Source organism: Lactuca sativa, chromosome 5, assembly GCF_002870075.4.
Source record: "Lactuca sativa cultivar Salinas chromosome 5, Lsat_Salinas_v11, whole genome shotgun sequence".
NCBI lineage: Eukaryota > Viridiplantae > Streptophyta > Magnoliopsida > Asterales > Asteraceae > Lactuca > Lactuca sativa.
This window is the reverse complement of record NC_056627.2, coordinates 363572726-363584209: the sequence shown is the minus strand read 5'-3', so window position 1 is coordinate 363584209 and position 11484 is coordinate 363572726. Positions and strand designations below refer to the sequence as shown.

Genomic DNA, 11484 nt, shown 5'->3' with positions numbered 1-11484 from the left:
ATTTATAATTCATAAATAATGAAATTATTTTTTTTGTTGATAATAAATCACCATTTACTAAGTAATAGCACGCATTAATGTTTTCTAACCATTAATAGAATATATATATATATATTTACTCACTATCACAAAACATACCTTTATACACAAATTTAATTAGCGTCGATGAATAATTACCGATTATGAAACATAGACCTGAGTAAATAATCGATATTCGAAATAGCCGGTCAACCTGTTTTGAATTCTGGTAGATTAGGTTGGGTTATTGGGGTTTGTGGTATCTAATTTCGGGTAATCGGTTAACCCGATTTTACAAAATTGTGAATATGAGGTATGTATATGGGATTCCGGGTATTACCGAATGCTCGATTTTTTCAAAAAAAAAATCATTTTTGTTATATGTACAAAGGAGCATACGTCTCTTACTTTTACTCTCTCTTTATTGGGAAATAAGTTTAATCAATTTATTATTCTACCCATTGATTTTAATTAATATTTACAAAATTTCAAAAATGGTCCATATGATTTGTAAAAAATAGCAACTTAAGGATACTCTCTCTTTATTGGGAAATAGATTTAATCAATTTACTATTCAACCCATTGATTTTAATTAGTATTTACAAAAATTTCAAAAATGATCCATGTGGTTTTCAAAAAGTAGCAACTTAAGGATATTTTTCATTGGGGTAACACCCGTGTTCCTTGTGGTTTCAAAATGAAGAAGCAGTATGAGATATGATAAACCTGGGTAGGAGTTCTAGTGATAATGGTTATAAGGGTGGAGCTGTAGGTGTTTCAAAGATCAAACCACATTTTATCCAGAGGACCACGAAGCAAAGTACTCTATTGAGGTATTGTCCATCAACCAATGACACATTGATGTGTGATAATGAGTCAAAACCAGAGGCCTTGAGGATAAACTCCATACAGTGGGAACATGCTATGGATGACAAGTTGAGCGAACTACATAATAGTAAGATGTTTCAAGTTAAGGATGAGATAGATGGCAGTAAAACTTGCAAGGGAAGATTAAAGTTCAACAGTATGATGTTAAACAAGTTTGCAAAACTTTTTTATTCTGTTAATAAATGTATTCCTTTAAAGTTCAAATAGTTATGTAAGTCGTTAATCAATTTTTATTTGTAGAAACTTTTCCATATATTAAAGTTCAAGAAATAAAACATATAGTTGTATTTTTTATTTTATTTTAATGTTACTAGTGATGTCTAAACCAATCATAATCAAAAGCAAAAAAGAATAAATATATGATAGAAATGGTTTTAGCTGAATTATTTATAGATGTTCGCTTTCCTTTGGATTTGTTTCTTAAGCAACGTGAATGAAAAAATGTGTTAACCTTTTAACTTATAATTGTTTTTATTTATTTATTTATTTTAGTTGTGTTTCTTTAACAATGTGTGATAAGAAACATGATACAAGAAGAGCACATAATAAATGTTTATTTGATCTTATATCTTCATGTTAAGCAAACTTAAGAAACTCTTTTATGAATAAAGTCTTAGTTTCAAATTTAAAATAGTTATATAATTCATTTTTATCATTAAAAACTTTTTAAAATATTAAAATTCAGGTAACTGTATGATTAAACATTTTGTTATTTTATCCTAATGCGGTTAATATTTAAAAATATTACAAACCGATTTCAAGGACTTTATGGTAGGATTACATTTAATTATAACATAAAAATGTTTTTTTTATGGTGTATATTCGATTCTTAAAATGATTATCCAAAAAAATTAAGTGTAGAGGAATCTTAAAATACATGTAAGAAACGAAAATATAAATCTTTGTAATTTTATTTCTAAAGAATACTAGTTTTGTTATTTGATAAAAAAAATGTAAAGTATATTTTTATAAAATATAAAAAATGAATTAAAAAAAATGTAATTTATAAAACAAAAAATCTTTAAAAAATACATAAAACAAAAATAGAAAAATGTTTATAAAAAATTAATTTCATATAAAAAGTTTTAAAAACATATATTTTTTTAAAAAATCTAAGTTTTTATAAATATATAAAATGTGATCAAATTTGTAATAAAATTAAAAAAAGAAAAAAGAAACCATCATAATAAAAGATAAAAAAAGCTAGGTTAAAACAGGAAAATCAAAAGTTACCGGAATTTTCCAATTAGTATAGCAATTTAAAAATATATTAATTTTGGAAATGTCTGGTTTTATAAGAGAACCGTTGAAGTAGGAAGTTGAAAGGGTTGGGTCGGTGTATTGACGCTTACACCCCGCTCCCGAGTTATAACAAAGAAAAGAAGAGAAGAGAAAAGAAAGGAAGGAGAGAAAAGAAGAGAAAAGAACGGAAAAAGAAATTGTCATTAGTGCTTCCGAGTCGGAGAGAAATGGAAGGAAAGTTAAACATTTTGTTCTTTCTTTTCAAATCCTCCCAAATCGGGAGGAAAGGTAGGAGGGAAAGTTTTCCTTCCATTTCCTTCCACTTCCTTCCTTTAATGAAACTCGGGAGCACCATTCTCTCTTGCTTTCCACTCATTTCCTCCCATTTCCTTTCTTTTCTCTCTTTAAGTTGAACTCGGGAGCGGGGTGTTAATATTTACCCTTTTTCTTCTTCTTCCCTCTTCTGCTATTCACTACTCATCCCCCTCGCTGCTCTCCAAACACCGCCGGAGACTCATCATCTCCATAACTATGCTCCCCTGAGACCCAAACACCACCATTCTTCACCGGACACTCACAACCATGCCTACAATTCGAAGAAGTTATCAAGATCGTTGTAAGTGTTCGTTCTTATCTCTTTTCTCTTCTGCCTTTTATTTTAGTTTTTCCCCCTTTTCCGGTCTTCATTCATCCCGCTCATTGCTCTCCAAACATCGCTGGAGACTTGTTTCTTTGAAGAAGAAGAGGGTTTTATTTCGAGGGGACTATCTTTCACACCACCTTCTTCTCTTCTTCTTGTAGCGACACCACCGTTTCCTCCTTTTCTTCTTTCATTAATCCATTCCCCGGCGTTCAAGAATCCTTTGCGTTTCACTCTTCGTCTCTTAGGTAAGGTAACGTTCTTGATTTTTTTTTGTGTGTGTATTTGATTTCGTTTTTTTTTTGTTAGTTATTTTCAATTAGGCCAAGATTTTTAAAGTCTCTCTTCATTACTGGATTCATCGGGATATTGGGTTGTACCTTTATGCTTTGTAGTTGTATGACGTCTGGTTGCGATGTCAGTTTGATTCACCGTCATCGTCGATCAAGAAAAAGAGTACAAATCTTTCCCCTTTGATTTCCAGGTAGTGTCTTTGTTTGTTTAATTGTTTGTATTTTTTCAATAATGACTTGGAAGTGTTTTAGGCATGGTAAACTTTTATGTCATGAAACTGTTTTTTCTTGTTCTGCTAAGCATGCGTCATCATTGCTTAAAGGATCAACCGCTGTACCCAAGGATCTACAAGAGGTATACCAAAGGTAAATTAATGACATTGTTTTATCTTAATTGTAACCTTAATTAACACTACGACCTCTCTGAGTTTCTTTCTTATTCTCATCTATTTTATTTGTCTTGTTGGTTTTTTGAATTAGGTAACCTAATCCAAAACATCCATCAAACAAATATGATTAGTCAACAAGTGGTGGTGTCAGTAAAATTTAAATAGTTGTATTGTAAGAAAGAAAGTATGGATTTCATCTCATTCTTTCTTGTGATCTGTACAAGAAATGGCATTAGGTATTGCAATTTTTGTTACCTTATTACCTTGATAGGTAATTTGGTTAGTACTTATTAGATAATTCTCTTTATCAAATATCTATGATTCTGTAACAATATATGAATGATTTCAATCTTTTTAGATACATTTTTGGTGCTGATTTTTTCAATTAAGGTCCTTATTTGAGGATGGAATGAGTTGTTCTTAGGATTAATCTTCTATTTTGATAATTTTGTTCTATTAAACGCAACTAAATTTTAGATTATTGTTGCTAGCGTTTTACTGTTTGGGTTACATATGGCCATCAGGTAAAACATAACTGCATCTCTAAAATGGTACACATGTTCTACTTTGTCTTAGTATCATTTCACAAATTAGTGGCTTATTTAGCCATGTAGTTTTTTATTTTTCATTCACATAGGTGACAAAGAAGCTGTTAAAACAAGTTATTATTGATGCATAAAGCAATCACTACCTATAGAAACTATGCCCATCTGTAAGTTTTTCACCTAATTATACATACACTTCTAAATGGTTAAAATTATTATTTACTTGCCTTTTGTAGCTTCTCTACCCGATTTTGTACCAATTTTTCAATATAGAACTTGTATCCTTTTCAGCCTTTGATTGATCATCCTGTTACATGTAAGTTTTTAAAGTTACTTGGATTTACTTATAAAGATTGTGAAGGCCTTTTGGTTGTTTCTTTAAATGACATTTGGTTGCAATTTTTTTTCTCACCCCTGGTTTATCGTAATATACAACTCTATAAATATAGATATTTTTAATCATATATTATATTATTAGTTATTTATTTTTCTTCATAAGTCATTTTTAATGTCATATCAATTTTTTTTAATGTTATAAGATCAGAGTATGTATGTTTGATGCTTATGTAATTAGTGTTTAATATCTTAAATAGCATTTTTATTGTTTTATAAGAAAACCACTAAAGGATTCCATGAAACTGTTTTAGGCCAAGTGCTCGGTAAACTTTTATATCATGAAACTATTTTTTCTTCTTCTTCTAAGCATGCGTCATCATTGCTAAAAGGATCAATGACTATACCCAAGGATCTTGAATTAGGCAACCCAATCCAAACCATCCATCAAACAAATGTGATTCGTCAACAAGTGATGATGTCGGTAAAATTTACTGATCACCATAGTTACTGATCATTATTATATTGTCAAAGTTTTAAATCGTCTTTTTTGTTATTCTTATTTTTTATTTATAGAAACATTTGTATATTAAATCGACTTTCTTTACGCTTCAAATGACATTATAATGACCAATCTTGCAGGTCCAGTTGCTGATAGAAGAGATGGCATTAGCTCATTTGTATCATTTTAAAATCTTATTTATTCAGGTAACTTCAAGTCTGTTTGTTGAATCACAATTTAGTGTTTAACTTCTCACTAACTCTGTCTTGTTTGTTATCATGATAACAGACTTAAACATCTCCAATAACATGAGTTAATCTTTCATGATTTCTGCCATTTTGATTACCGATTTAATTATTTTCCATATGAATTGGTGCTTTTTAACAACCAATCCATCACCTTTTTCTTTTCTTTTCGTCCACCAAAACCAGATGATGTTTGTTTCTACAATATGTTATACACCAAAGGTTTCTATTTTCTTGTACACTTATGCTTTTTCTTTTCTTATCAACTCTATAAAACTTCTGCACTTAGTCCTTTTCCTACATGGTAACCTGCTTGCAAATGTTGTTGGTGGAAGTCTTGAAATGAAGTTGTATGCATCAAATGCCAATTGTTTCTTCCATACTGTAATAAATATAATCTGTGTGATATTATCTTTCATGCAATAATGCATCTCATATGTGGGACAAACTTGGCCATAAAAATGATTCTCCCAAAATTAGGCTGATTGGGAGGGAAAGAAAGGCAACAAATTCCAATTTTACCCTCAGCCTCTTCACATTCAACAAATAGAAACAGCTCCATCGACCCTCCCATAAGTCATTTTTAATGTCATTACTTGTTTTAAATGGTCATGAAATTAGAGTATAGTTACGAGTCTATGACCCTGTTTGTGTATTTCCAGAAATACCCCTCTGTTCCTAAAACTTGTGTTTATTTATTATCTTCAGGAAAAGATGAAGTTGTATTGCATTTAGCCCCAAAAGAATGTTTAGAGCATCAAACCAGTTGTATTGCCTCCTGCTGTAATTCATTTAGAAAACTCCTTTTCTTTATTATTTAATTTTTTGAATTGAAGTCGGTCTATTGAATATAAGATTTACGAAGAAACTAATTATACACTTCAATCCTACAGGCTACTACATAAGTTCAAATTGCATGAGATGTTCGACAACCAAATGTTAAGGTATAGATTAATAATCTGTGAGTTTTTTTACTTAATTAATAATCTGTAAGTTTTTTTTACTTAATTAGTATATTGTATGAAAGTTCTACCAAAACCAGATTATGTTTGTTGCTACAATATTGATGAGAAACATAAATTAGGATGGATTTAAAGGAATTGATTAAAATCTTAACACTATCAAATCCTTTATTTATTCTTCTTTCTATCCTGACTGATTTAAGCTATTTTCCTGTTTTACCCTTTATTGGGCCTTCTAGAAAAAACATATATGACTCTTTCTTTAATGGTATTTGGGCCAATCAATCAATTCTCAATTAGTATCATTACTCCTGCCATAAAAAAAGTCAAAAAATATACCCATTTATAGCCTAGTACTTTTAGCTATTTTCTTATTAGGTCCTTATACTTTTAGATGTCTATAGCATTTTACTTTCATCTTTGAAAACTATACCCAATTTTAGCACTGTACTTCCAATTTTTTTTCTTATTGTGACATTATATTTTGATTGTAGTATGTTGTAATAAGACTAAAGAAAAGTAGGATGCTATATATAATAAGAAAACACTAAAAGTTCATTGCTAGGTTTAAACCCTAGAATAGATCTTCAGCCCCCCTCTCTCTCTGTAGTTACTTTTTATAGTTTGTTCGTTATAGCATCATACTTCCATTTCATTTTGTGACAACATTGTAATTTCAACTTTTTACGTATAAGGGCATTACATTATGAAAGTTCTATGCAGATTTTTTGAAGTACAATGCTATAATAGGATGCTGTTATACACAAATCAGTAAAAGTAGATTGATGTTTCTTGCATTTAAACCAATATTGATGTATGCTTTTCCTCTTGTTTTGGAAGTAAAGCATGTGGATGTTCTTGAGATGATGGTGGGATGGGAACTGACTCTTGATCTTTCTGTCTGAGTAAAAGACAAAAATGCCCTCCTCATCATTTGAAATTTTTTGACTTTGTTGATTTCAAAATCAGTTAGTATTATAAAATTTGAGAAACCTATGTTCCCTTACATTACTCGGAGGTTAATTGCTATTCTTTTTTGTAGTTCCTTTGACAAATTCCATTCATTACTTTGCAACAAGAAAAGGTTTTAAAAACCAAATAAAAAACTTTTGGTGGTGAAAAGGAAAAGAAAATGCTTCTAGTGAGTCAAAAGTGTTAACATGTACTTTATAGTAAAACACTTGATGCTTTTTATGTGTCTTATTTGGTTTTTCTGCTCATGTTTAAAGAGGTACACTTTTTATTTCCATTGAATGTCAAATACGTTGCTTTATCCACTGATTACAAGCTGACAAAGCCTGGAAACGATATGTAGGTGTACAGAAAATACCCTTCTGTTCCTAAAACATGTGCTTATTTACTAAAAAGATGCTGCATGTTGCATGGAAAACACCTTCAACACTTGTTAAGTATGCCTGCTAATTCTTTACAAAAGATATATGTTATTTTGTCGGTTGTTTTATTTGTTTAAAACATGTACTTTTATTTAGCGAGTTGGGACATCAAGGAAGGGAAATACAACATGGTGTGGTCTTTGGTAGGTTAATAACCAATTCTCTTTTGTGAATAAAAATAATATATTTGAGAATTTTTTGAAGAAAACTTTAATTTTTTTTTTGTAGGAACCTCTTCATTCAGCTTGAAAAAGAAAATTATTATTGTTGTTAAATTTTAGGTAAAATAGGTGTTTTGTAAGAAAGTATGGATTTCATCTCATTCTTTCTTGTGATCTGTACAAGAAATGGCATTAGGTATTGCAATTTTTGTTACCTTATTACCTTAATAGGTAATTTGGTTAGTACTTAATAGATAATTCTCATTATCAAATACCAATGATTCTGTAACAATATATGAATGATTTCAATCTTTTTAGATACATTTTTGGTGCTGATTTTTTCAATTATGGTCCTTATTTGAGGTTTGTAAAAAGTCCAAACATAATTAGTTTCATAGGAGAAGATTGTCAGGTAAGACATGAATAGTTGATATGTTTTACACATTCTTAATGTGTTTGACTTTCGCAACTCTGTATTGTTTTCATGATGATAACAGACTCAAACATCTCAAATAACATGAGTTTCTTTGATTCGAGTAATTGGTGCTTATTTAGGGAAGTAACAACCAATCCAATCCATCACCCTCCTTTTTTTTTTTTCGTTTCGTCCTCCAAACCAGATGTTGTTGCTACAATATGTTATACAAATGGACTCCAAAGGGTTTCTATTTTTTGTTCACTTATGCTTTTTTTTTTCAAGTTTAACAAATGCCAATTTTTTTTGTCCTAATACTCCCTGTGCTTATTTCAGTTATACATATCTTATCTTTCTTTGGCACACATACCCGAAAGCTCCAACCAGATCATATTGGCGTACTCTGGTGGCTCAGTTGGATTTTATCATCAACAAGGAGTAAGAAACATCAAGTTTATGTTCTTTCCAAATAAGTTCATGATAATGATTTCTTGTGCTTGATCACATCATGACAAAACTGCTACTAGTATTTCTTTTTTGACTTAATTACTGTATTTTCATTTGTATTTGTGTATGACAACTTGAAGTTATTGGATGACATGGCATAATTGATCAGTTCAACCTACTGTGTCCTGCAGTGTTCCCTGTTGTTGGAAATTGTGGCTTATTGTCATCAATTAAAGCGAAGCCAATGCAAGAATTTGTTGCATTTGTAGGATGGAATGAGTTGTTGTTCAGGATTAATCTTCTATTTTGATAATTTTGTTCTATTAAACGCAACTAAATTTTAGATTATTGTTGCTAGCGTTTTACTGTTTGGGTTACATATGGCCATCATGTAAAACATAACTGCATCTCTAAAATGATACACATGTTCTACTTTGTCTTGGTATCATTTCACAAATTAGTGGCTTATTTGGCCATGTAGTTTTTTATTTTTCATTCACATAGGTGACAAAGAAGCTGTTAAAACAAGTTATTATTGATGCATAAAGCAATCACTACCTATAGAAACTATGCCCATCTGTAAGTTTTTCACCTAATTATTTATACAGTTCTAAATGGTTAAAATTATTATTTGCTTGCCTTTTGTAGCTTCTCTACCTGATTTCGTACCAATTTTTCAATAAAGAACTTGTATCCTTCTCAGACCATGAAGCTTTTGATTGATCATCCTGTTACATGTAAGTTTTTAAAGTTACTTGGCTTTACTTATAAAGAATGTGAAGGCCTTTTGGTTGTTTCTTTAAATGACATATTTGGTTGCAAATTTTTTTCTCACCCCTGGTTTATCCTAATATACAACTCTATAAATATAGATATTTTTAATCATATATTATATTATTAGTTATTTATTTTTCTTCATAAGTCATTTTTAATGTCATATCACTTTTTTTTAATGCTATAAGATCAAAGTATGTATGTTTTATGCTTATGTAATTAGTGTTTAATATCTTAAATAGCATTTTTATTGTTTTATAAGAAAACCACTAAAGGATTCCAATTCCTTTGACAAATTCCATTCATTTCAAAAATATTATGTGAACCACTTGTTCCCTTACATTACTCTGAGATTAATTGCTATTCTTTTTCGCAGTTCCTTTAACAAGTTCCATTCATTACTCTGCAACAATAAAAGGTTTTAGAAACCAAATAAAAAACACTTGATGCTTTTTATGTGTCTTATACAGTTTTTCTGCTCATGTTTTTATTTCCATTGAATGTCAAATACCTGAGATGTTCCTGAGATGAAGTATACATGCATCCGATGATCCATTGAATGTCAAATACCTGAGATGTTCCTGAGATGAAGTATACATACTTGATTCATTTAATCCAATATTGATGTATGCTATTCCTCTTGTTTTAGAAGTAAAGCGTGTGGATGTTCCTGAGATGAAGTATACATACATCCGATGATGAAAACAAATTTCTATTTTATATCCCAACCAAAAAGGTGGAAGGTGGGATGGGAACTGACTCTTGATCTTTCTGTCTGAGTAAAAGACGAAAATGCCCTCCTCATCATTTGAAAATTTTTGACTTTGTTGATTTCAAAATCAACTAGTATTATAAGATTTGAGAAACCTATGTTTGATTTCCTACATGTATTATTTTTCAAGTTTTTAAGTACATTTTATCACCAGATATCTACACTACACTGATGCATGTAATTCCAAAATATTTTGAAATCATGATTCGTTAATTATGCAGACAGATCTCCATTGGCTAAAAAACATAGCAACAACATCCTAACAGGTGAGGGGACATTAATTAGGGTTCATTTTGTTTCAGAAGCAACAACCAAGGTGAAAAACAACATGCACACAAATTTATGTTCTTCAAATCTATTTCATTCCATTTTTTATTATACTAATTCCAAACTTTTTTTTATCATAATCAAGACTTTTCGTTTCTGAAGGGAGACATATCCATCAGCTGTATAGCTTCCTCGAATTCTTGTAGCTGCAAGCTGTGATCAAATTTATTCCTGGAAGTAATGGTCGCTATACTAAAATAATGTTGTTGATCATGAAGGGTAAATTTGTCCAAAAATATAAATTTTGGCTGGAAAGTAGGAGTGATGGGTGAAAAGGTCGATAACCTTTTTGTTTTGAAATATGAGATTCACTAACTTTATTAAACAAAAACTGTTAACTTAAACATTCTCCAATCATTGACCACTTCTATTTTTTTAAATTAGACTAATTTACCCTCATGCTACTTTCATTGTTAAGACAATGTCGCCTAGGTTGATCTTGATCCATGTGGTCTCTACGTTAAGAAATTTTCAGTGCTGATTTCACAAAGTATAATAATAATAATAATAATGTCCAAATAAGAAAATAGTTAAAAGTTTAATGATATAGGTGACTTCAACTTCTTTTGTTGAATCACAATTTAGTGTGTGACTTCCAATAACATGAGTTATTATTTCATGATTTATGCCATAAGAATTTGGAGCTTTTTAGGGAAGTAAAAAACCCAACCAAATGTTAACTTCTAATTTATGTCAGTGAAATATTTTCATTGCAGCTATCGGATCTAACCATAAAAACCTTTACGTATAACCAAGTTACTTGATAATTTTTTCGTTTTAACAATCTTCAAACTTTGAAAAATCCATTTATGTGTCACTTCTTTGTAGATTGCAAATAATCACTCATTCATAATGTTAACTTCTAATTACCGTAACATCTTAACTTGTTTCACAACTTTGACCGGTTTGATGGGTTGTAAATTTAATCTGTTTTTTTTCAATCTATTTTAAGTTGTTTTTTGTAGTCCTGAAACCATTTTAATTTATAAATTTAATGCAAATGTTTATCTATTTATTTGTTTATTATAGCATTTTACTTTTATTTTTTAATAATGTATTTTTCAATTTTTTTATCATTACCTCTCCGGAAAATCTTAGGGTGTGAAGAAAACCACTGGAACATATCTCACCCATATT

General features: G+C 30.1%; 1 protein-coding gene across 22 annotated transcripts; it reads left to right on the top strand.

Moving 5' to 3' along the window:
• The first annotated feature begins 2565 nt into the window (after nt 1–2565).
• LOC111901060 (uncharacterized) lies at nt 2566–10701 on the top strand. 22 transcript variants are annotated; one of them, XR_006191606.2, is made up of 9 exons: nt 2569–2764; nt 2950–3036; nt 3184–3447; nt 3562–5056; nt 5804–5878; nt 5989–6039; nt 8364–9053; nt 9123–9211; nt 9901–10701. XR_006191606.2 is itself a non-coding variant. In XM_023896927.2 (5 exons), the coding sequence occupies exons 1-5, from the start codon at nt 2731–2733 to the stop codon at nt 3633–3635; spliced, it is 354 nt and encodes a 117-aa protein (XP_023752695.1). In that variant the 5' UTR covers nt 2573–2730; the 3' UTR covers nt 3636–3831. The 22 variants fall into 22 exon arrangements, 1 of the variants encoding a protein (XP_023752695.1); XR_006191603.1 differs by having other exon boundaries at nt 2570–2764; nt 9898–10701; XR_006191595.2 differs by having other exon boundaries at nt 2566–2764; nt 8364–10336; nt 10433–10701.
• Nucleotides 10702–11484: the final 783 nt, after the last annotated feature.